Genomic DNA, 25,933 nt, shown 5'->3' on the forward strand with positions numbered 1-25,933 from the left:
CCGCAGGCTGCCACCGCAACCACCGCGCATGCGCGCAGCTCAACACACCGCTCCAAGGACTACATTTCCCAGAGCCCCCTGCGGGGCGAGGGGGGGGCAGTGCGCGCCGGCGTGTCAGGAGGTGGGCGGGGCGAGAGAGGCGGTAGCGGTGAGGTGCAGAGGGAGGGTGGTGGTGAGAGTACTAGTGGCAGCACTAGTGGCGGTAGTGGCAGCTATGGCTTCGATCGTGAAGAAAATAATCAGCACTGCTAAGGCTCCCGCTGCGCTGGGTCCTTACAGGTATGCCTTAGCGAGGGAGAGCTCTTGGTACAAGCAGGAGTGAGCGGGAGCAGGTTTTGCAGATGGGTTTTGATCAGGTCCTTGGAGGGGGCTCTGTCAGGCAGCCCTGGCACTGTTGCGGGGGTGAGCCCCCCTACAGCAGCCACCGGGACCCGGAGGGACACCGGTGGTCCGACGGCAAGAACGGGTCCGCAGTGCTAGCGGCGGGCTGCAGCCTGGCTGGGGCAGGATGGTCCTGTTCGTGTTAGGTGGGGCTTTAAAATGTCTCTCAGGAAGTCAGTTTGGGAAAATAATTCTGAGATTAGTGAAAAGCAGTAAATTAGGAAAAAAAAATCAGAAAGAATGATTCCTCTTAATGAAAATTGCGTAGAAAAAAAACCGTGTCACAGGGAAGTTAGGAGTGGATGCTCATTTAGGAGGTGATGGAAAGCAAAGGCTGAGCCAAATCCAGGATGTGCTTTGCAGTTGGAGAGTTCACTGCCTGCGAATTGCAAATCTTTTCTTATTTTGATTATGACTGCTAGCAAGTTATAAATGCTTTTAAATCTAAAACTAGCTGCTGTAAAAATAGGTAATGTTTGATGTTTTCACAAGTAAGTTGCTGCAATGGTTACAAATGTAAGAAAAAAATCCCAGTTTTAATTGGAGAAAGGTTTTTCTTTGCTATTTGGATGTGGAAAAAAAAAAATTAGTAGCTATAGTAGACTCTTGAAGTATCAAGCAATCTTTACCAGGGCATTTTCTAAGAATTTTTAATTATGCTTTCAGGCTTTCTTTTCCCAGTATAAATACAGACTGGTTTGGTTTAAACTTTTCCACGTGTAACATCTTACTGCCTTTCACGTGCATTTTCATCCCCATTATTTTGAAACTGAGTTTTCTGAGCTTCAAACTCTGTGTACTGTATAGGAATTATAAAGGTGGAGAAACACAAAATGTAGAAGCAGAGAGGCATGACATGAAGGTTAACTTCTGTTAACAATAAATTGTTCATGGATTGCAGCCAGGGGCCTGGCACCACTCATAGAACCTCCAAGGCATAGGAAGACAACAGTTCTTTGGCTGTACTGGCCTGGACTTCAACATAGCTCTCCACTTCTGTGTGGATTAACTGCACTCCAACAGTTTGTGCTTACTGGGGGCTCTGGATGAAATACTGCATGTTATGCAGCCTGTCAGTTGTATGATGGGTCTAATGTCAATAACTTTATCACTAACTTAGCTTACCAGTTTTCAGTAAACCTGTCAAAGTCCAGTGAGAAAAGTTGCACAATAACTGACTATGTCTCTGCTGTGGAGTCTGAACATGGTAACAAAGGAATGAGGGCTTAATAAGGAATGAAGAACTGAGATGTATGAGCGGCATTCCTACTTCTGCTGCAGCAGATGCTTTTTGGTTACCTGCTTTTACTGTATTTTTGTATTTCCTTTGCTGCATCCAATTTCCAGTACCTTGAGATCAATGGGTAGATAAAGAGACACATATGTGTATATATGTGTATCATTAATGTCATTAAACTTTTAAAAGACACAACAGAGATACTGTTCTTGTATTAATTAACAATCAGTCTTGTAAAGATCTGATTAACTTTGCAGTCCTTGGCTTTAAAGAGTATGATTGTTGGCACCATCTCTCATGGGTGATGTTCTAATGTAGTAATGTCCATCCAGTTATACACTTGGGCACACTGGAACCTGAAGCACTTTAGGGACACTCTCAGATCTCTGCTGAATTGGAGGTTAATGAGTAGCTATGATTGACTCTAGTTACAGGATACCTCTGCAGTTAAAGTGTGATTGGGATTTGTGTAGATGAAGTTTCTCTGAGCTTTGCGCATGCATTTGACTGCAGTAAATGTATACCCTTTAGTTGGTGAATTGTTATTAGTCTTAGTGAATGGAGGTTTCCACTAGTAAGTGTACCAAGAGAAAGAAATTGAGGAGCAGAGAAGGGGGCCCAACACAAGTGCTGCAGATGGTGATCTGGCAGTGGTATCGGAAGGCTTCAGCTTTTTTCCTCCCAGTTATTTATGATTCCTTTGTCAGTATTTATTTATTAGAGAGCTCATACCTTCCTGTTGCATGGTTCTCTGTGCTTCAAACAGAAGTTTGTGGCCTCTGGGTCTGTGCCTCAAACAAAGCAGGACATGGTGGGAAAGAAAATAAGCATATGTTTGCTTCTTACACATGTTTTCTATCCACAAGAATTTCTATCAGCTAGAAAACGATTTGCTACTTTATCTTCTTTAAATGGTATAGTTTTGTGATTTACTCCAGTTTGTTAGTCAATGATAGGAAAAATAATCATCACGTAAGATATTTACCATATCAGATAATTTACTGGGTATTTTTTCCCCTTACGAAATTACAGAAGAATGTAAGACAGGGGTAAAAGGAAAAATGCAAGTGATGGCACTGTTTGGATTGCCTAACTGCAATCATTTTAGTGAGTCCCGAAATTAGGTTGGTCCCATGAAGTCAAGGGGTTGGAACAACCCAGCTGAGTCAACCTCAATTAAGAGGCATAGTAAAAATGTTCTCTGGAAGAGTCCTCTTCTTTTCCCATTGACATTAAAAGGAAGCTAACTTCCTAATTTAGATACCTCAGAGAGGTGCCTGACTCTAGTTTGTGTAACTTGAGAGACTTGTTAATGCATTTTCTTGTGGAATAAGAAGCGATAAGAAAAAATGGTGCTGACACACCACAGACACTCTCAAAAGAATCTTTTTGTCACTTCTTTGTAAAATATTTTTAATTGCCAGCTGAGGAGAAGTAAATTATGTTGTTTGCATAATATTTGCTAGGTAGCTTAAATCTTTCCTTTGATCTTTTAATCTCTTTGTGGTAATTAGAGACATTAATAATTGCCAATGCTACTTCAGCAAAAACACACCTGACATTTATATCTGTGTGTTTTGCAAATAACTTGAATTCTGCATTCTTCTGAATTAACCCAGCCAGTGGGTCATTTTGGTTATTTAGTGAGAGGGGAATGACTATTCTGGGAATGTAATGATCAAGGTGTTGTACTGCCTGGCCAAATTCATGACTTTGAAGGAATACTGCAGGACTTCACCTCACAGTTGTAGCTCACTATCACGGTGCCTGTTTGAGAAGAAAAACATTAATTTTTTTAATCAGCCCTCCTTTGTTTTTTCTTTCTTTTTCTCTTTTTTTCGTTGCTCTGCAGCTGAGATGTGAATGCAAGGTCTTGTTTACTTCTCAAACTAGGATGGATTACTTCACTAGGAGGTGCAAAACCTGTATTTATTTACTCGGCCTTCCCTCTGCGCTATCTGCAGTGTGGAAGCTATGTAGCTGAATTTAGTGTTGTGTTGCTGCACTTATACCTTCTGCTTTTGCAAGAAACGGGGTTTATTTCCTCAAAAACAGGGCTACGCACTTCCATGGATCCCAGCTTTCCCAAAGGCATAAACAGATTGAAAGTATGAATCTGTGTGCAGACGTGTGTGTGCATAACCTCTGTCTTTCTGAGATTATTATGAACTACTGAAGATGATGTGTAATGTGCTTTCAGGTAGTTAAATGTTTTGATGGGGAAACATTAAACCTAAGATGTCACTTGTGTTTTCAGCCAAGCAGTGCTGGTAGACCGGACGATGTATATTGCAGGACAGATAGGTATAGAACCTTCCACTGGGCAGCTTGTCTCTGGAGGGGCAAAGGAAGAAGCTAAGCAGGTAAGATGTCTTCTAGCAAGGAACTTGTAATGGAGTTGACATGTGCTTAATTAAACATGGACTTACGAGAAATTGAAGAGACCTGGAGAGCATATTTCACACCCTCCAGGATGAGGGAAAAGCAGGAGGAAGTAATTTCATCCTAACTCTTTTTCTGCCCAAACCACTTGGAGGTCAGGGGATGAGTCTGTATTTCATGTAGAAAAATAGGAAAGAATGATGTTTATGTTCAGACCTCAGTAAAAACCCTGGCTTGACTCAGGGAAACATCTGTTCCTGCAGCAGCAAAGAGGTGGTGTGAGGTAAAAGGACGAGATGGTTGTAAGCTTATGATGCAGCTCCAGTGAATAGATGTTTTAATATTTGTGTACTATTGGAAGCTTGCTTTTATTAATTTCTGATTTTGCATACCCACGGAGGGCTGTTGAAGATTTGCTTGGTGAACTTGCACTATAACATAGATGTAACCAAGTTACAACTCGCATTTACATATATACCTAAATAGAACCCAGCTGATAGTTGAAAGATTTTTGTCTTGTTTTTCACTAGGCTCTAAAAAACATGGGAGAAATCCTGAAAGCTGCAGGCTGTGACTACAGCAATGGTAAGTGCTGCTGTGATGGTGGCAAACAAGTGGTTTTATTTGGATTAAAAGAAAAAAAAATAAAGTGATCTTAAAAAAAAAAACAAAAAACAGAAAAAAAGCTGTTTGCTAAACATTCAGTTGTTCTCATGAGTTTGGGTTAAAAAATAAAAGAAATAAATCAACATGAAAGTCTTTGTGATGGGTATCCATGGAAAGCTGCCTTTCACCAAAAGTTTTTGCCCATGGTACTAATATTTTAACTCTAACTGGGGAAGCTCAGGTATAGACAGGAGTGCAACCGACTAAAGAATCTGTGGTGTTAATACTCTAGGTGCTTTCAGTACTTTTTTGGGGGAGGACACTAATAATGGAGCCAAACCAGGATTAATGGTGGCTTGGGGAGTCATGGATAAAAAAAATCTATATTTTCAGGCCTTTTATGGACTTCCTTTTGGCAACAGATACTATATGATGTAATTTATTGCCAACAGTTGGCTTACAACAGCTTTTTTAATTGATCTGCTTATCAGTTCTGTGACTCTCAGAAGAAATTTAGACTCTTAGAATGAAATTTAAACCAGGTATTTTTAGAGCTGGTCAGGAAGGTCTAGTTCCCTAAAGTTTTGTTGTATACTAGGTATTCAGACTTCTTAGGTGGTTCTCTAGGTGGTAGCTCTAAAGGTCAATACCTGTTTGCAAAAATATTCAAACTGTTTAGAATATGTGAAAGAAATTTATGACGTAAGATTTTCAACTTCTGTAGACAAATCAGAGGAGTAAAATAACTGGAATTATGTAATTTCTAGTTGTGAAGACTACAGTTTTGATGGCAGATATGAAGGACTTCAATGATATTAATGATATTTACAAGCAGTGTAAGTAACTCTTTTGTTTCTTTTTTACCAGTATGGCTTGTGGAACAAATTATATTCATGTTAAGCAAAGTGTTTTAATGACTGACATGATATAGTTTCAGGTTCTTTGAGATTCCAGTAGAAATACAGCATTAAAAATTTGCAAACACCAGATCAAGCATAGCCTCACTTCTTGTGGATTGGTGTCCTACCATCCCACTAACTCGGTGTCATGTGAAGATCAACTCTGGCTATCCCTACAGGTTGATCTTCCATACCTCTTGCCTCTGCTGCATTGTCTCCAGTATGGTTAGTATTCAGGGATCCAAGCTTAGGACTGATGCAGCCTGACAAAGAAGAAGCCAGGCAAAAATGCCAGGAGGCCCATGTGAATAAACAAGGAGCTCCAGGACAGAATCAAACACAAAAAGAAAGCCTAGAGAGGGTGGAAGCAAGGACAGGTTGCCTGGGGAGAAGGCAAAGAAATTGTCCAAGCAGCCAAAGGTAGGGTTAGAAAAACTAAAGCCCTGAGAGAATTAAATTAAATATAGTCAGGGACATCAAAGGCAACCATAAAAAAGTTCTGTAGCTACATGGATGGTAAAAGGAAGACCAGGGAAAATGTAGGCCCTATCTGAAAGGAAATGAAGACTTGGTTATGGTCCATGAGTAAGGTTGGCCCCCTGTTGACTTTATGCACATTGGGGATCTTTGCTCCTGACTTTTTTGGCAGGCACCTATTTCTCTCTCTTGCTCTTTCTGTGAGAGGGCCCTCACCCACTCCCTGGTGTTTTTAATTGGATGATCACCATTCTGATTTAGTCTTTCTTTTTCAGCCAAGTTGGTGTTAAGGCCATGCAGTGACAGCAGTGCGGGTTAGCACTGGCCACTAGATCACAACTGTAGCTGGCTTCTGATGAGTGGTAGCAGCTTGCTGAGATGTTAGAGCAGTCAGTGACCAGAAAAAAATAAAAACCAAGGGGAACCAGTAGCTGCCACAGAAGACTTTTTGTCTTGTAGCCTTAACCCTGAAACTGTTCTAATGTCTGTATTTTATACAGATAACTTTGAACTGTGTTTCATCAGGTAAAGTTAAGTGATTGATGGATGTTTCTATTTAAATTACAGTTTTCAAGACAAACTTTCCAGCCAGAGCAGCCTATCAGGTTGCTGCTTTGCCCAAAGTAAGTGCCTTTTCTGCCTACAAAAAAAATGTTTTTTTCTGAAATGCCTTACATCTGAAACATTCTGACAGCTGTTCTTATTCTGGAACAGCTTCAATTGTCATTATTTTAATGAAGACTCTTCAAGTCTTTAGGTTTTTTTTTTTCTAAATATACCAGTCTTATTCCTACACATTATATGAGATCTGAATATGAGAGATACATTTCTTTATGAAAATGACTACAATACTAGAAGTCCAGAGGAGGGCCACAAGGATGGTCAGGGGGCTGGAGCACCTCCCGTATGAAGACAGGCTGAGAAAATTGGGGCTGTTCAGCCTGGAGAAGAGAAGGCTGCGTGGAGACCTCAAAGCAGCCTTCCAGTATCTGAAGGAGGCCTATAAGGATGCTGGAGAGGGACTCTTTATTAGGGACTGTAGTGATAGGGCAAGGGGTAACAGGTTAAAACATAAATAGAGGAAGTTTAGATTGGATATAAGGAGGAAATTCTTTCCTGTGAGGGTGGTGAGGCACTGGAATGGGTTCCCCAGGGAAGTTGTGAATGCTCCATCCCTGGCAGTGTTCAAGGCCAGGTTGGACAGAGCCTTGGGTGACATGGTTTAGTGTGAGGTGTCCCTGCCCATGGCAGGGGGGTTAGTGCTAGATGATCTTAAGGTCCTTTCCAACCCTAACTATTCTATGATACTTAAGTAAGAGTAAAGTGTGTTTCCAAAATTACCTAACATTGCTAAATTAGTAATACCACTGTCAGCAGTATAACTTCCCTTAAATATCATTCTGTTTATACAAGGTTGTGTTATACATCCAGTTGCTTCATAAAATAGATACATTAAATTTTTAATATCTTTCTTCATTGTTTTCTCACAGGGTGCCCGAGTTGAGATTGAAGCCATTGCCATTCAGGGACCTCTCCAAGATGCTTCAGCCTGACTATAATAGAGACTGATTATTCTACAAAGGCAGTATTAGATTTAATACTTTTCCCTTCCATCGTATTTCTACAGTTGACTATCAGCAGTTACACAATTGAAATCAGTAAACTTCATAGAATCAGCTAGGTTGGAAAAGACCTTTAAGATCATTCAGTCCAACCATTATCCCAGGACTGCCAAGTTCACTACTAAACCATGTCACTGAAGGCCTCATCTAAGCATCTTTTGAATACTTCCAGAGACAGTGATTCCACCGCTTCCCTGGGCAGCCTGTTCCAATGCCCAGTCACCCTCTCTGTGAAGAAATTTTTCCTAATATCCAGTCTAAACCTCCCCTGGTGCGGCTTGAGACCGTTACCTCTTGTCCTATTGTGTCTTACTTTGGAAAAGAGACCAGCCACCTCTTCTCCATCCTTCTTTCAGGTAGCTGTAGAGAGCAGTAAGGTCTCCTCTGAGCCTTCTCTTCTCCAGACTAAACAAGCCCAGTTCCCTCAGCCTTTCCTCATAAGACTTAGTCTCCAGACCCTTCACCAGCTTTGTTGCCCTTCTCTGGACCTGCTCCAGCATCTCAATGTCTGTGTTTTAGTTAGGGGCCCAGAACTGAACACAGGATTTGAGATGTGGCCTCAGCAGTGCCAAGTACAGGGTGACAATCACTTTCCTGGTCCTGTTGGCCACACTATTGCTGATACAGGCCAGGATGCCTTTGGCCTTCTTGGACTGCCTGGGCACACTGGTGGCTCATGTTCAGCAGCCATCAGTCAGCACCCCCCAGGTCCTTTTCCGCTGAGTTTTCCAGCCACTCTTCCCCAAGCCTGTAGCGTTGCATGGGGTTGTTGTGGCCCAAGTGCAGGACCCAACACTTTGCCTTGTTGAACCTCATACAATAGCCCATTGGTGCAGCCTATCCAGAACTTACCAAGAAAAGCTGCTTTCCTCTGGACTGTGGCCTTGAATCCTGTAAAATATGAGCTTGCAGTGAGCTGTCTGCCAGCACACCCTGAAACCTCCAGGGGTCCTGCTAAAATGAGCTGAGCTTGATTGCAGGACAGGGCCCTTAGTTTATGATGGTCACTGGATATCCAAGTATTAAAATGCACATCTGGGTGAATGTATGGCAGTTATAGTATGACTGATCTGAAAATGGGAAACTGTAATGACTTGTAATAGTAGGCTTTCAGTAACAATTTTAAATAGGAAAGAAAATTACAGAAATGGGAAAACAACACTTGAATTGGTTAGTGTACATCTTCACTTTTGGGGACTTTTTCTGTATTTGTTTCTCAACTGTCTTAAACTCTTTACAGAGTAGATTACTATTGAGACTCATATTTTCTTCATATGGAAGCAATTGGTTAAATTGGTTAAAGTTAATAACAGCTTCAGAAAAGAAGGCAATTATGCTTTTCTGAAGTGCTAACTTTATAAATCAGTTGTAATTATCTGCCTGTAATCTTTTTCATAGCAGTTCAACTTTGAGTATCTTTTGATTTAAAACAAAACACTAAAACAAACGTTGTTTAATGAGAATAAAGTATAATCATATCTCAAAACTGTGCTGGTCTATTCTGGGAACAAACTTTTCCTGATTATGCTTTGATACATACTACAAAAAATCTTTATCTATCTTGTTTATCCAGTAAGAAATAATTCATACCAAAAGAATAGGCTATTATCGATCTGCTAATGTTTAAGGATTAAAATAATCCGTCAAGACAGGAAGTTTTCAGCTATCTTGGATAAACTGGAAGAATCCCAATTACAGTTCCTTACCTTCCTGCTTCTCTGCTATGCTTTCTAGCTCCCTTTACTTCAGCTGCACTATTACAGTAACTATGTTTTTTATTTCTCATGCATTCCTGTTATTGCTTTAGCATACATCAGAAGACCACTTGAAAAGTTGTGAGAAGAGTCAGCCCTATTTACCCCTTGTGATGTGTGACCATTTCTCCTTTTTACTGAGCTTGTAAATTGTACCTATACAGAAGAAGATTAACAATGAGGTTGTCACAGCAAGTATGTAGAAATGTATGGATTTTTTTATAGCATTATCTTGCTTTCTCTTGACAAAATGGCAGATACTTTTATTAGAAGCAGGATAAAATGCTTTTGATATTTCATACAGTGAACTTAAAAGCAACAACCTTTGAAAGGTACCTGACTTTCTGCATATAAACTTCTTACATGTAAACTTTATTAGCCTTAGCTTCTGCTCTGTTCTCTCTCCTTGGATATACTATTAATGTTGTTCATGTTCTACAACTCTGACTCAAGAAGTAAGAAAAAACATGATCAGTACTAACACGAATATAACTTTCTAGAAAACACAAAGCAAATGTTGCTTCATTTTGTCAGCTAAAATTAATTAGGAATAATGAAATTAAATGGGGTTACATTTAAAGAGATTCCTGATTTGTATTTGTGTTTCTCTGTTACATCTTTGCTCACATGTTTTGTGGAATGCATTTCACTTATTATAGCGGATTTAGTTAAAGTTCACCTTAGGCAGATTTCAACAGTGTTGAACACGAGCCAAGTTTGGCCTTGTATGCTCTCTATGGCTATCCCGTCATCCCTGTCACATTATTCTCCACTGCCTTGTGCTATGGTGCCTCTCTGCCAACCTTGAACCTGACACTAGGTGGCAATTTTGTATTCTTTATGTGCTCTCTTGTTCATTTGCTGGTAGAAGTCCTGTCCAGAACTCCCTTGGGTGACTTCACTGGTACAAAGTGATGTAAATACGCTAGTGCCAGTAAGGGACAGTCTGAGACTGAAATGTAAGTGAAACACCTGAAAAACAATGCATGCTAATAAGATGCAACACATACTTCCATTGAAAATGTTTGTATCAGTAAGTAGGTGCCATTCTGCAAGAAGTCAAGAACTAAAATCCACTTTTGGCTCTGATTGTTTAGCTTTTAGGTGGAGACCAGTTGCACAGTTTCTTAGATGGCTTGGATCTAAATATGTATTCTTCAGTTATAGGAATTCTAGAATAACTGAAATAAACTCTCTTATTTACAGCTATAGCATAGAAGTTCTCAACATAAACCATGAGCCTTCCATAGAGAAGTTTAAAACTTTTATTATTTTTTTTTAAGCAGAGTGATATGATTTGATTCTATTCTTTAAAACAACAAGGTTAAGCCCCATCATTCTCCCCTATAAAAAGCAAGTATCATGGCTATCACTTAGGTCTTAGCTCACCAAAGTACACAAACATTTAATAAATGCTGTTTTAACCAGAGGGAAGTTACACTTTATCTTTTTGTTTGCTAGACTGAACAGCTAGCATGCAAAATATGAAGTTGTAATTCAGCATGGGGCATCCTAATTTCACCACGTAAAATTTGTTTCAATCACATTACTTAAACAACAAAACAGGTCCTCTGTGTGAAAGTAAAGCAATACTTCAGCATGTTCTGCTAGGTTTCTTTTAGCAGTTTTAATTTACTGTATTCTCAACAGATTAAACAATGCAAAAATTAATTTCAGTACCTACTTTTCATAAACGTTTGTTCTCTGCTCAAGCATATAATCAAACTGCCCCAATCTTCTGCTACAAGCACCTTACTCTTCTTGCAGTTTGTACCTGGAAGCAGTTCCTCACTGAATGAAAGAGCCAGTCCCCGCCAGCCAGATTGCCGCATATCTGGGATCCTGAGAATGTGTGCCTGCATATAGCTGACAGCGTGCAAATCTAACCTCTTCTAGGGCTGTCTTTATTGTAACTGAAACAAAATTCCTACCAGAACTTACCCGTTAGCTTGGAAATTCAGTTTGTTCTTTCTAAATGTCTTGCCCAGCGCTTCCTGTCGCATGGAATGATTACTTCTACCTTGGATGAAGTGAAGGGCTGAAGATTGTCTAGCTTTTGATAAACATTTTTGAATATTATTTTGTATTTTGATTACATTTAAAACCAAACCAATAACTAAGATATATTGCCATATCTCTGGAGGTATTATCTTGTAAACACAGACATTGGAGCATATCCTCTTCTCAGCCTTTAACATGAGAAAGCTGTTTGATCCACAGACCAATTTCTGCCCTTGGCAACCTCTCTGATTTCCCAAGTTTGCAGAGGCAGATAACTGCATGTATTTTGGCCCTTTATGCCTTTGGGATCACACAAACCATGATTACTAGACCCATATGTATTTCTCAAGGCAGGGATGTTCAGCATGCATCTATCAACTGCATTTGATCTTGTAGTAATTTAGGGGATATAACATCTCCCATTCAAGACAGCATCAAACATATTTCATATATGAGAAAGGAAAAATAGCTTTCATCTGTTGTAATTGTAGAGTATGTAGGGACTGAAGATTACCAGGAAGAGCTGATACTGTTGAATCATTGAGTGGCTTATATTCTTTCCAGGCTTAATGACCTGAAGAAGTTGGACAGTGAGGTAAGAATGTGTATTGTCACTTGTCTTCCTTGTAACAACAGTGGTAGAAAGAGTGACTTTGTGGTGAGCAAGTTTTCTTGACTCCCTTGTATATTCATAGTCTGTTTCCAAGTGCAGCTTCCTCTGTTGCTATTACTGCTGCTGTTCTCTACCACTGAACTCCTCTTGGTTTATGCTTTAATATTGTTCAATATAACTGCTGCAGCTCATGATCTAACACACAGGTAGGCAGCATGGCTCCCATGCTCCCATGCTGATTTCATCTCCTGTGTTTGGGAGCAGGGCTGTACTGGCATAGGTGCTGGTGGAATTTTCAGCTTGCAGGAGGAAACCAACCGTGAGATGCAGCTGAAGGTGGAAGTTCTTGGGGCATCCTGGGTTCCTCCACTCCTCAGATCTTCAAGGTGCATGGTACATCTCTCAGGGCTTTTTGTCATGGAATGATTTGCACATATGGACAAAAAGCTTGACTACCTCTGTCTGAAATTTTAATTCCTGCTTTAATATCAAGATTTTACTAGAAGAAGCTGCTTGTTTTAACGTCTCTATTATAGGAAGCTAGTAAAAATAAAAAAATAAAACTGCAGCATCCACCTAGCAAAAAAAACCTAAAAAAAAAAAAAGTATTCATTTTGGTTCTAAAGTTTATGGTGTTGCCAAGGCTAACAACTTGAAGTCAGCTGGAGTCAGATGTGCAGAGGCAGCACAAAATATAGGTCTTTGAGGGGATTGTAGAATTTTCAGGGGAGAATAAAGATTCCTGTGAGGTTCTTTTGTACAGTAAAACTAATAAACAGCAACACGTGCTTGCCCTTGTTAGATAACTGGCCTTTTCTCCGTGTTCTACTTCCTTATGCCAGAGAATCCTGTAAACAGTCCCCAGTAACACAGATAGTCCCTTTGCAATATTTACCATCAGAACACATTTCTATTCTCTGTCTGATCCATAGCACCAATTATATTGAGGGCCTATTTTCACAGGAAATTTGTTCGAAAGCTTTGCCATTCAGCTTCAGCTCCAAAATCATTATTTAGCGTTTTAGAAAATACCCCAGGCAGTCCCTGGAAGTATATTGCTCCTGAGGACTGCACTGCAGGGAAATATAATAGATGACCTCTCCTTTCAGAACAGGCTTATATGTGTCTTTGTTTAGAAATTTGCTTTAGAAACCAAAAATGTGTATTAGGAGCTGTACAGCTAAAGACAGGTTACTAATCACCAGCAGTGCTGTGAAGTTGTATTTTAAGTGTACTAGGATTTGTAAAACTAAAACATCCCTCTCAGATAAAAGGCCTTTTCTCCCTGTTTCTGCATAAGTCATCACACATATTGTACTACTGGCCTTTCAATTCACCTATTTTTAAAAATGGGAGAGTGAGCAGCAGACACCCCCTTGGGTCCTGGACACTGCACCCTGTGGATCTTCTATTTGCTGGAAAACTAACCTCTGCATTTAGTTACAGTCTGGTTAAATGGGCACTTTCACTTTCCAGTCCTCTTTGTGCTTATGCACTTCAGCAGCTCCATATGCTGGTAGGCCAAGCACTAAGAGAAATTGCATACTACTATGGGAAAAAAAAAAAAAGTGCTACAGTGTATTCTTTATGGTTGGAGGTTTCAAAGGTTTGAAGTTAGTTATCTGAACCTGAGAAAAAGCCCTTACTGAAAGCTGAACAGTTGTTCTGCTGTTGGAAAATTATCCCACTGTGCTGGCTGTGTACAGAAGGCACTCTGTGGCAGGGAGGCGACAGCTCAGGTATTCCAAATGCTTGAAGTCTTGGCAGCTTGACTTCAAAAAATGTATATCATATAAAGCTTTTTCTGATACCTCTTACTGATGTTTGTGGCTTGTGGCTCAATCCATAAAAGCTTTTTTATTTTCCCAGCCCAATAACATTAGAAAGTGTTCATGCTGAGAGAAGAGCAGGCCTAAGAAGAGGATGTTCATAGAGATGTAACTTCTATTCCTTGTTACTAGCTGTCTCTGAAACACATGGAAAAATTAATTTAAGAATTAATGGAGGGTACAACTTGATATCCACTAAATCTTACAGGAATTCAAAATGAACGTTTCCTGGAAGCATCAAAGGATGGAGGGCGTATCTGCTCTTCTCACAGATCTGTATGGATGTTCTGAAACAGCCACAAGCAGCCACTGGCTCTGCTCCCTCTTCTGCCATCGCACTCATACAGAGTCTTCCTCTTACAGTCATTAATGTCACCTGTGTGAAATCCAGTTACACTGCCAGTCTTATGCTCCTCCCCACCCTGCTGCCTTTTCTCTTATCAACTTTTGAAATCACTTGATAATTTCAGTCATGTTTGACACAGAAGCAGACATTAAATCTTAAGTAAGGACAAGAGACAAAGGCTGCCCAGAGTTGTGGAGTCTCTGTCCTTGGGGATGTTCACAACCCAACAGGACAACCTGCTCCTGCTGACCCTGCTTTGAGCAGGACTAGCAAAAACTCCATTCCATGATAAAGGATAGTTGAGGAACCTCCACCAACCCCTGAAAACTACATATGTTGACCACCAGCAGCTGAGAAACGACAAGTCTTGGTGGCTTCCTCAATAGCTAAAAGATGGTGCCCAAGGGGATGACTGGCAGAAATCATAGTGTCAGACCATCCCAGCTCTAAGTACTTGTTTTCCAACCAGAAGACCCTTCAAGAATAGGTTGGGAACATGAGACTTCCTTATAGTGAATGGTAGTCCACAAGGCTGGATGGGGAACACAGAGAAGCTGAAAATTTTGCATGAAGATGCAGGTGAGAGACATCCAACTGCAGTGATTCTCTGTGACAGAGCCTGACAGTAAATTTGCATGAACATTGCTAATATAGTGTGAAAAAAGTAAATCTCTCTAGTGGTTTTGAATTCACCACTCTTGGTGTGTCATTGAGCATTCCCCTGTTCAGAGACAGACCTCAGCTACCTTCAGAGCAGTATTTATTTTGCACTAGGATCAGCTCACATCCTCTTAGTCATACTCTCTCAGGGGGAAGGCTCTGAGTGGTTTTGATCTCTCTCAAAGTAAGATCTTTTCCATTCCCTTCAGCAATCTTGCTTCCCTGCCCCGAATCTTGTTTCAGTTGTTCAATATCCTTTCAAGATGGAAGAATGTCTCCCTTACACAACAGTATCCAGATTTAAACTGCCACTGATCCATTTCAGTCATTGCAGTAACATTCACTGGGGAAAGGAAAGAGGTGTCTGCATTCCCTGCTCATCCTTTTCCACATTCCAGCACTGCCATGGGCTAAGCTCTGCCTTCTGTGGCAAGCAAATACCTATGTGATGGGCTCAGAAAAAATAAGTGTGAAAATGAGGAAAAAATGATTGTTCACCTTCTCACACTCTCAGTGAATGTGGGGGAAGAAAAAACAACTTTTGCAGAAAGACTGATGACAGAAGTGTGAACATAATTTCCAAGACTGCCAGACAGATGATCCTATCCCCTCAAATCCTTCTCTTCATTGGTGTGATGATTTTCCAAAGGCACTTTATTTGGCCTGTGATTTCTCCTTCCCACCATGTGACTGCATTTGCTGTGCACTGTACTTTCATCCCAGCACTACACTGCAGATTTCAGCTGATAAGGAGAATAAGGGGATCTAAAACAACCGTCTGTCATGGAAATGGAAATCACAAAGCACCATTAAGGCATTATCTCATAAAAACAAGCCTGCAAATAATAATGATCCAAGTCATGATTTTAACATGGGTTTTAATTTTCCAGGACTGTATGTTCCAGCATGGCATTTTCCCAACAAAGGGATAATTTATCACCAGTAAGATTCCTGTATTATATAAAGACAACCCATGTAAAAAGCATGACTTCCAATTGAGTGCTTCCAATATCTCTTAATGCAAATAAAAGTATTGATGACTCCCTCCTTTGTGTTGAAATGCAGAGAGCAGCTGTACACCGGCAGGGGTATGACAAGATGTGCTCATTAAGAACAGCAGTCTTTTTTGTCTCTTAAACAATAACCCACATGGTCCTTCCCTCCTCTGTCAACATACCTATCTCTGTTGCTGCTGCACTATCCACAGCTTCTCCTGTTTCTTCTTTTGTTTCAGACCCCCTGCTTACTGTCTCACTGAGCAGCTCAGTTTCCACCTGTTCTCCCGTCTCACCTGGGAACAGTAACCACAGAGATCAAATTGAGAACACTAAGAAAAGCACCAAGTGCCCCAGCTCATTTCTGTAAATGTGATTTTGCTTTGTCAGCTCTGCAATGCCCCTTACCAAGGTACCCCCTGAATGAATCCATAGAATGGTTCCAGTTCCAATCCCCTGCCATAGACAGGGACACCTTCCACTAGACCAGGTTGTTCCAAGACCCATCCAACCTGGCCTTCAACACTGCCAGGGATGGGGCAGCCACAGCTTCTCTGGGCAACCTGTGCCAGCACCTCACCACCCTCACAGGGAAGAATTTCTTCCTAAAATCTAGACTAAATATATTTCTCAACTTAAGAAGGACATGGAGCTGTTGGAACAAATCCAGAGGAGGGCCAGGAGGATGATCAGGGGACTGGAGCACCTCCTGTACGAAGACAGGCTGAGAAAGTTGGGGCTGTTCAGCCCGGAGAAGAGAAGGCTGCGTGGAGACCTCATAGCAGCTTTCCAGTATCTGAAGGGGGCCTATAAGGATGCTGGGGGGTACTCTTCATTAGGGACTGTAGTGACAGTACAAGGGGTAATGGGTTAAAACTTAAGCAGGGGAAGTTTAGATTGGATATAAGGGAGAAGTTCTTTACTGTTAGGGTGGTGAGGCACTGGAAGGGGTGCCCAGGGAGTCTGTGAATGTGCCATCCCTGGCAGTGTTCAAAGTCAGGTTGGACAGATCCTTGGGTGGCATGATCTAGTGCGAGGAGTCCCTATCCATGGCAAGGGGTAGGGACTAGATGATCTTAAGGTCCTTTCCAACCCAAACCATTCTATGATTCTCCCCTCCCTCAGGTTAAAGCTGATCCTTAAACCTTAAAGGATACTCCTAGTCACTTTCCATCATCCAGCTACATGCGTGCCTCATGCCTGTAAAGTTCTGATGCTTTCACAAAATCCCCTTGATGCTCTATTCAACACACATAATGAATGTTGCATCTGTTTGAATTATTTTTCCTGGATTTTATTTTACATGTGTGCAGTTTTATTTGCAATGGAACAAAACAGAAATAGAAAACATGGTAACGTGCCAGTCTGGCTGAAGCTGTGCTGTCCCTGGGAAGCTCCTACCCAATTAATTTACTCGCACAGCTGCTGAAGAATAAAGGAAAGCAAAGCAAATGCTAAGTATCATATGCATCACAACATAAAACTGGAAGGTCCCTTCTTCCTCATGTGTCTCATGGAAAGATAATGCACACAAGATGTTACTTCTAGCTTGGAACAAACAGGAGCAAAACTCTTTTTCCCAAAAAGCCTTGTTTCATTCATGCAAGCAGCATGAATCATTTGGTGGTCAAAGCCCCATAACTGATCTTCAGGCAAACAGTCTATTGTAAACGTGTTTCCATGGACATGAGGTCATGCCACAACACTCAGGGCATGCTTCCCTGCCTCCAGCACTGTGCCCTGCAGTTCAGGAATGGTGATAAATGAAACTGGAGTTTTCAGCTGGGCAAGACTTTGTGTTTTACAGGTGAGCACCCAGTCACTGCTTACATAAATGAGACTTTATTCCAAAGGATAGATGCCTGTTTTATGTAGAGGAAACCTCAAAATTTTTTTGTGAAGAGACATGGGAGGACAAGCCAACCACTGTGCTCAGCTACTGGGATACAAAGAGTCAGATTTATATAGCCAGCTCAGAGACACGCACAGCAAAGCCACACAGTGGTAGTGCATGTAATTGGCTCTGAGCTTCACAGAGATCAGTCCTTCTCCCACATCTTGACTTCTTCAAGGCAAATGTGGAGTGAGAAAGGCTGCAGATGCCACATTCTCCATGCACAGAAATACTCCTGATGTGCCTCAGCTGCTTATTCCCTGAGGAAATGCTCCCCCAGGGAGTATCTGATTCCGCACCAAGCTGCTTTGTACCATTTAGGAGAAATCTGATTCCTCCTGAAGTGTTCACCTCCTGCATGTGCAGTCCATGGAAGATGTCTTCTGGGCACTAACTCAAAGATGAGCATACCTCCTGCTAAAGGTCCCTCTCACAGCACATGGAAACAGCTGAGTCTCAGACACCACTGCTTCCTCATGCAGCCTTCTCCCCAGCTACTCCTCTTCAAACCCTATGTCACAGAATCATAGAATGGTTTGGGTTGGAAGGGACCTTAAACATCAGCTAGCTCCAATCCCCTGCCATGGGCAAGGACACCTTAAACTAGACCAGGTTGCTCAAAGCCCCATCCAAGCTGGCCCTGAACACTGCCAGGGACGGGGCAGCTGTAGCTTCCTCGGGCAGCCTGTTCCAGTGCCTCACCACCCTCATAGTGAAGAACTTCTTAATACTGAATCCAAATCACCCCTCTTTCAGTTTAAAGCCATTACCCCTGGTTCTGTCACTACTACTATCTGCTTGTGGAGTAGAAGAGCTTCTAGGACAAACAGCATATGCCAAGGGTGCATCAAAGAGCTTTTTCTTCTGCATCTAGGCATGCACCCTTTAGCCTCATGTGCACAGGGACAGTTGCTTTATAATTAACACATGTGACTAAGTAATAGAGCCTTTGGTCCCTGCAAATACTAAAGAATGCTTCTGAGCTACACAAAGCTACAACATTTTAAATGAGAGGTATGGTGGGGCATTTTACCTGCAAAGAACCAAAAGGACATGGAATGAAATAGCAGAAATAGTGACTGAAAATGCTTATTAAATTTATTACAGCTTGGACTTGTGAGTCTGAGGCTTCCCCAGCCACATCCTTCTACACCCTGTCTTGTACAGACTCCCCAGACCAAATTCTGACTCCAGAAGCTCATGCAAGGTTCTCAGTAAAGTCAAATGCACCCTCACACAAGTCCCTGGAGGCAGAATTTGGTCTCCTAAATTTATGGAAGCACAAATATTACCCTCAATGAGGTGGTCCTCTTCAGTAATATGTACTTTCTTGATGATTTCCACTACAGAGCTGTCACTGTCCACCAGTCCACTGTCCTCTGCTGGTCCTGGCGATGGTGCTCCCGCATCCTCTCCAGGTGCTGGAGGTGAAGGTCCATTGCTCTCCTCTTGCCACACAGTTGGCAGCTCAGAGCTCTCCTCCTCTTGCGCAGGCAGGGGCTCGGTGCCCTCGGGCTCCTCCCTTTTACTGACTGAATCCATCTTCTCCTCCATGGCCAGAATCATGGCTGCAGGCTCCTCTCCTGGCAAACGCTCACCCAGGTTTGTCTCCTCAGAGGCAAGACTCACACACTCCACTGGGTCCAGCTGTGTCTGGTCAGCTATGGTTTCATGATCATCTGCAGTCAGGGTGTTTTCACCAGATGAAGCTTTTAGTTACAGCAGGGCAAGGAGAGAAAAAAGAGAATTATGGATGACTGGTGGGTGAGGTGGCATGTAAGCTAGGTGAGAACCAGACCCACAGTCCACAAGCACTAGCTGCCAAAGAGCTCCCACATGGCTATGGACAATATTTCTCCACAGGTCTGCTGTTCTTACACATATTAAGTAGAGGATGGTGCTGCTTTTACATAGAAAAAAAAACCCAAACATTTTGGCTTGATGCACATCATACGTTTTTACATGAAGAGAGCTGACCTGTTTACAGGTCAATGTCCTATTACATTTTGCCTTATACATCTGCAGTGTGCAGAAGGTTTCCTGGTGATGGGATGCATGCAAAGAAGCACCTTTTCCTGCCCCAAGCCAAGCACAGAATCAACGTCCTGAGCAAGAGGGAGCTGCTGGCATGGGCCGTACATGGGAAACTTCTGGTGGTGTCTCCAGGGGGGCTGAACAAAAAACACTTAGAAAAACTCTCTTGTCCCAGAGGGTGAGCAGTGCCCACTTGTTGAAACAAAAACCAGTTTGTCTGTCTTTTTAAATACTAACCTACCATTTATAGTACTCTTTGTCTAATAAAACAAGAAGCTTAAACAAATTAAAACTTCTGATCCTTTCATCAACTTCTTCACTAAGTAAAGCTGTTTTGGCAGGCAAAATTTGTGGACAAAGAAATGGCAAAATTACTCTGACAGGTACTTAAGGATAAAAGTTACTGACTCAAGATAAGCTCTGCCTACCTATCTGACTGAATTACTAACTTTCTGACTAAATTCAGTTTGAGAAGAGCATGTACTTAACCTTCTGCAAGGGAATGTCAGGGTGAAAACCCGGGGAATTCACGTATGAAATCTGTATAATAATTACAAAACTGAACAAATTGTACTTTCTGAGAAAATGGTGACAGCAATGTCAAAGCCAGTGAGCAGAACTGTATGATACTTTATACACACATAGATAAACTGTGAAAAAATGTAGCAAGACCTGCTCTTAAAACAGAGGCTTCAATATTGCTGCTCTTCAGGTAACTGCAGTTCTTTTGAGGCATTCAAGAAAACACTTCCCCAGTAAGGGTCACCTTGTTAGGGTATGCCTACTGCGGAAGGACGGCTATGACAGGGGAAGAGCAAGAACAGGGAATCTGGATGGAAAACAACTTCTGACTATGGGATATGTAAAATCTCATTTTTCCCAGAAAGTGTAAAACCAAACAAAATCAAACCAACCCCTTCACAAGGCATAACTATTTAGAATAGCTATTACTTCCTCAATAATAATAGCTATTGCCTCCTCAAAAAAAGGAGGTAAGCTCAGCTACAGACCCACCCAGGGCAGCACCCTGCCCCTGATGGCTCCCTAGGGGCAGTGGAAAGAGCAGAGGGTCCCAGCCTGTGGAGCTGGGTTTCAGTCCGTCAGGGGACATTCCTCCATGAACCTGCCAAAGCCCCTTTTCAGTCTATTCACACTTTCAGCCTCCACCATGACCATGGCAATGTGGTCTACTGCCCACTTAAAACCCCTGTAAAACACATTCTGACTGTTTTTAAGCCTGCTGCTAGTTATTTCTTCAGGAGACATAGTTCTTGTGTTACAAGAAACAGCAAATCTATTTCACTGTTTACCTCCTCTAGATCTCTATCACACCTTGGCTTCCAGGTACTCCTTTTCCTAATATGAAGCTCAACATGAAACAGATACCAAATCAGAGTAACAGCTTAAATTTAAGCTATCCTAAGCAGAGACTGAAAAAAGCAGCGTACGCTTGGAGGCCAGAGACTTGATCTTTTCACATTTTTAACCCTCTAGATACTTCTCATGCCTTCACCTTGCCTGGTACCAGGTGGACAGGGAGCATTTGTAACCTACAGACAGAAATAAATGAGCCATGAAAAATAGCATTTATACATAGTTTTGAGTTGGTGTAACCAGTAAAAGAAACAATTCAAACCCACTACTACCAGGAATCTCCTGCAGCTCCTACAAACATCAACCCTGTAGCTTCCAGCTAGCCCTCTTTTCACCAAGATGTTTCATATAAATTGAATTATAAAATGCTTCCATGCACTGCGAGCCCTGCACTGCTGTAAAACCCTGGAAGCATTCCTCTGCTCTCGTCTGAAATGCAAAGAATTCTCTAATATGGAAAGAGTAAATCCTCCCAGTGAGCTGTTCAATACCTTTACCCCCAAGAGGAATGAGCATCATGTGGCAGTCAACATTCCTCGGATGCCTTCTGGTTTTATTTTTTAAATTCATCATTTTTATTTTCCCTGCTGTAGCAATTTCAGCTGGAGAAGCAATGAAAAGCACAGTGAATGTACATTGGCCACAGCTACGGTATTTTCCCCTTATTTTCCCCTTTGCTTTCTTTCCTTTCAGAAAAGCCTCTCTTGTTTGTGAGTTACACACCGATGCAAGAAAATGAAATACCTTTTTTTTTCCTATTAACACATTTAGAGAAATTTCTTTTAAATTATCCTCTCTTATTAAATTAAGTTAGAAAATAACTAACATATCTGCCTGGGAACTGCCCAGTTAATGGTGATCATTCATTTGTAATTACAAACTGCACTTCATCATTGCCATGACATCAGTTGATGTATTGAGTATGTTTCCTAACTGAACATTCTGGCCTGTAGACAGAATTCCTAAAAATACTCAGAAATTACTTCAGTTGTTTCTCTGAGCCTTTCAGCATTCCGTGCAAATAGCTTTCAGCAGAGGACAGAAAGCCAGAGCAATCTGGTACGCTGACCAGGTGAACAAGGCAGCAGGTACAGTGTGAAGAGATTCCTGCCGACGTTTCCAGCGGGGCTCCTCGGTTTGCAGATGTATGCTGGCTCTGTTGTGGCACAGACAACACTCACCCCGTGCAACCTGCCACCATCTCTGCAGTCACAAACCACACCACCACAAGGCAACAAATGGAAAACTAAACCCCTATAGAAAACATGAATGCTGCAGCCAGAATATTATCATCAGATGATGTTTAGAACTGAAGTACACAGGAAAGAAATGCAGTAAAATGAAATGCAAACAACTTTTATGTATCCATCTTCAGGATGAAGATTTTCTGGAGAGGACAATACCTGTAACTGCATCATTCAAGTTCTTCTAAAAAGTGTTTTCAAACCTCCCTTGGAGCAAAGAGCAAAATATGATGAATGTGGAAACATGGTTTTATTTAACTTCCAGTGAATAGCAAAGATACCCTTATAGACCATCCTACAAACACACCTTGCACTCAACGTAATCCTCTGTGACCTGAGCCAAATCATAGTCACAAGAATGTTCCTAGTGCTGTAAACTGTCTTGGGGTGGATGTAGAGATTTTGTAAGAAAAAGGAAGGACTGGAGGGTCAGGTACTGCTAGGTCACTATTATTTTTAATGGGAGAACAGAAGCATTGAATTTAGAAGGTGTTACACAAAAGGACAACAGCAGAACCTGTCTCTAAAGTAAAAAAAAATAAAAGGCTGCAGAGAGGAGAACCCAGTAACTGATTCATTTTAAAGAAGCAGATTATGAAACATCTGAAAAAAAGTGAGAGTAGATTTAGATTAGCTATCAGGAAGAAATTCTCCACAAGAACAGGTTGCCCAGAGAAGCTGTGGCTGCCCTATCCCTGGCAGTGCTCAAGGCCAGCTTGGACGGGGCTCTGAGCAAGCTGGTGCAGTGTGAGGTGTCCCCCTCCCCACGGCAGGGGGTTGGAATTAGTTGATGTTTCGGGTCCCTTCCAACTCAAACCATTCTATGATTCTACGGTCGTTCACGCGGCGCAGCTCCATCAGAACTGAAAGCCGGGACCAACCCGAGGGACTCCTGCCCCCCGCGGCGCCCCTCCACGGACAAGACCTCCCGCACCAAGGCCCCCCGCGGCTCTCGACAACGCGGCTTCCCCCCTGCGCCAGCCCCGCGGGCAGTCCCCACCCCGGCCCGGCCCGGCCCAGCCCAGCTCACCCCGCGGCGGCGGCGGCTCCCGGGGGCTGCGGGCGCTGCTGGAGCAGCCCATGGCGCGGCGGCAGCGCTACAGCCTCTGCCCGGCTGCCCGGCCGGGGCGGGGTAAGGAGGGGCTGGGGATGTAGCCGAGCGGCGGAGACGGGGGGGCAGAGGGGGTGGCTCTGGCCACGGCGCCTGAAAACACCCCCCCGCCCCCGCGCAGCCCGGCACGGCACACCCGTCCTGTCCATTCCTGCCCTTCAGGCGGTTTCCTGTGCGGGTGTCACAAAGTCCAAGTGGCAGCAGCCGGGAAAGGGGCTGCAGGTCTGTGGGACGGCAGCTAGAGATCCATGAATCTAACCCAGTGTGTGTGCACGTGTAGGTGGAAGTGGCTAGCAAACTGCAAGCCAGGTTAGCACCTGTACACCAGGTAACAGGGTCCAAATGGACGTCGAGGCCATGGTGATATTTGAGAATCCATGAATGTGGGTTGTGCTCGTGAATCTAAGACTGAGGTGAGGGGATTCTGCATGGAACCCCAGTTCTGAGAAGCCGGAGAGGAGCAGCAGCACTGGGCTATCTGCACTTAACACTGTATGTGGTACATGCAGGTGCTGCTAAATGCAGTGCTCTGCCTTAGCATACCAGATGTGTGTGCTTGTACACACACAAGGGGCTTGCCCTTGCTACTGACCCTCCCCACAAACAGGAACATCCCGTGGGACTGGGATGGGAACACCTCTAGGGTCTCAGCAGCTGGGAGGCAAGAAGGAGTCCCCATGCTGCAGGGTCCTCTGGATTCAGAAGCCACCTCCTTACTATCAGCCTTTAAAAGTAAAGAAAATATATTAGGATTTTCATATTTACATGTAGGCAAACCAGCAAATGTCCAGGGAAGTCCAGGTGGCTCAGAAACTTTCCAAAGAGTAAGAATGAAGAATATTTGCCATATATTTGCTTGCACAAGCAAGTCCAGTGTCATTTATTTATTACACTCAAGATGTGTTTCATTATGACCTTCAAATTTAATCACCCATTGTTCTAAATAAACATTTTTCATCCATCAAGAAACTTGTTCAGACAAATCATATTGTCTTTGGACATTTGTCCAGGGTTTGTTGATGTCCTACAGCCAAGGTGGAACAATAGCACTAACTTCAGCCAGGCTGCAGGACATACGGAAATCCTGGACATGGGGTATACTATACGGTATGTGTACTGTCACTGCAGCACAAGTGACACGCTCTGGCACCCCTGGGAGAGACTGACACGTGTAAGGTGTGTATTGTATGGATATGAGGTGTACACTGGAGCTGCTGGACTTACTGCAGGCGCAATGTACACCAAGCACACCCATGTTTTCTGGGAAATCACCTGGCAAATGTACAAGGAGCAACACAGGAGGGAATACACCATGTAAGTTTAAGCACATTAACTTCCGTCTTTCAGCTTGAGTTCATTTTTAGGACACTTTTTAAAAATAACAGAAAAAAAACATAGGCTGTACAGATTTCCCTGTGACTATGTAAAAGATTTCTACCAGACACTAGGAATGCTGGTAATTTTAGCATTACCAAAGCATAAAGCTGCTGTGTAAGCACAAAAGCAGAAGTACAATGAAGGGTTTAGCAACTTAAAAGTTAATTCCAGTAATATCTAACATTTATGCTTTTTCAGAGGTGGACATGCATGTGAAGACACCTGGGAACCCACCTACTGCCTGCTGACTGGGACAGCTCTGCTCCCACTGATAAGAAAGTAGAAATGCCTGTGCTTGTGAAGGAACTTGTCTTGCCTGCAGACAGCACATACACAAGGGAGGGACATCAAACATACCTGGTAACCTACCTTTTTTCTGTGATTTTCTTTCAGAGAACAAAGCAAGGAGGCCAGGCCACCAGGGCAGATTCATTGAGCACCAGGCACTGAGGAAAAGGGAAAGTTACGTTCAGTTGCTTTTCTTGCCTGCAGAGCTTTGTACCTGATCCCCTCTGTATCCTAACCAAAGGGTATATTGTGCAGAGTGCACCTACCATCCATCTTACTGAACAGTGGAGAAAGGAATTAGAACCCAAGGGCTATTTGTCAGGTCACTCCCAGAAGCACTAAATAACAATTTCATGGTCTTTTCCCCTTCTCCCATGAGCAAAGAAGTTGCATTTTTTCAGCAGGAAGACTGGATACAACAGAGGTAGTGCTTGAGCTGGACATAGGAAGTACCATGATAGGACAAGGCTGCACCTCAGTGTATGGGCTGTATTGCCACGCTCTGGCTCAGACCAAGGAAAACTATTTTATTCAGGAATGTAAGTTGGGAAAGTAAAATAAAATGTAAACAGGTAATGCTCAGGGATAGCTGTAGGTAAAGCAAAACAAATAACCTATGTCCTCTTATATACAAGCAGAAATGCACTTCCAAAAGCAAACTTCATAAAGATTTCTCTAAGGTCCTAGCTACTACCACATGACCAAACTTGTTCCACTCATTCCAGAGCTCACTTGCTTCAATTTTAGATACTATTCCTACTGCAGCTATTAAATTTATATCTTCTTTCTGACAGACCCAAATCCTGGGG

General features: G+C 42.5%; 2 protein-coding genes across 6 annotated transcripts; one reads left to right on the forward strand and one right to left on the reverse strand.

Annotated features, from left to right (window-relative positions):
* Positions 1 to 164: 164 nt before the first annotated feature.
* On the forward strand, positions 165 to 9,090 carry RIDA (reactive intermediate imine deaminase A homolog). The gene is made up of 6 exons (XM_062627349.1): positions 165 to 279; positions 3,876 to 3,981; positions 4,531 to 4,585; positions 5,374 to 5,442; positions 6,550 to 6,605; positions 7,473 to 9,090. Exons 1-6 carry the CDS (start codon positions 215 to 217, stop codon positions 7,533 to 7,535), a joined length of 414 nt encoding a protein of 137 aa, XP_062483333.1. The 5' UTR covers positions 165 to 214; the 3' UTR covers positions 7,536 to 9,090.
* A 1,102-nt stretch (positions 9,091 to 10,192) lies between these two features.
* Positions 10,193 to 23,461, reverse strand: ERICH5 (glutamate rich 5). Of its 5 annotated transcripts, none has more exons than XM_062627346.1 (4): positions 21,596 to 22,622; positions 18,989 to 19,405; positions 15,985 to 16,098; positions 10,193 to 12,380 (listed from the first exon to the last, which is right to left on the reverse strand). In XM_062627346.1, the coding sequence occupies exons 1-4, from the start codon at positions 21,675 to 21,677 to the stop codon at positions 12,346 to 12,348; spliced, it is 648 nt and encodes a 215-aa protein (XP_062483330.1). In that variant the 5' UTR covers positions 21,678 to 22,622; the 3' UTR covers positions 10,193 to 12,345. The 5 variants fall into 5 exon arrangements, with proteins under 5 accessions (XP_062483330.1, XP_062483331.1, XP_062483329.1 ...); XM_062627347.1 differs by lacking the exon at positions 10,193 to 12,380 and adding an exon at positions 13,567 to 13,939; XM_062627345.1 differs by lacking the exon at positions 10,193 to 12,380 and having other exon boundaries at positions 15,656 to 16,098.
* Positions 23,462 to 25,933: the final 2,472 nt, after the last annotated feature.

Source organism: Pezoporus occidentalis, unplaced genomic scaffold (genome assembly GCF_034315485.1).
Source record: "Pezoporus occidentalis ecotype Australia unplaced genomic scaffold, CSIRO_AGI_Poc_V1 ctg3, whole genome shotgun sequence".
In the NCBI taxonomy this organism is placed as follows: Eukaryota; Metazoa; Chordata; class Aves; order Psittaciformes; family Psittacidae; genus Pezoporus; species Pezoporus occidentalis.

What these genes read in the sequence shown, in the direction of transcription:
- ERICH5 (XM_062627342.1), bottom strand. Translation starts at nt 21,677, where the DNA reads ATGATGAATTTAAAAAATAAAACCAGAAGGCATCCGAGGAATGTTGAC. An exon ending in CATTCCTCTTGGGGGTAAAG is followed by an intron (nt 19,406 to 21,595) that starts GTATTGAACAGC and finishes TGTAACTAAAAG; the next exon opens with CTTCATCTGGTGAAAACACC.
- RIDA (XM_062627349.1), top strand. Translation starts at nt 215, where the DNA reads ATGGCTTCGATCGTGAAGAAAATAATCAGCACTGCTAAGGCTCCCGCT. An exon ending in AGGCTGTGACTACAGCAATG is followed by an intron (nt 4,586 to 5,373) that starts GTAAGTGCTGCT and finishes TGTAATTTCTAG; the next exon opens with TTGTGAAGACTACAGTTTTG. An exon ending in TAATGATATTTACAAGCAGT is followed by an intron (nt 5,443 to 6,549) that starts GTAAGTAACTCT and finishes TTTAAATTACAG; the next exon opens with TTTTCAAGACAAACTTTCCA.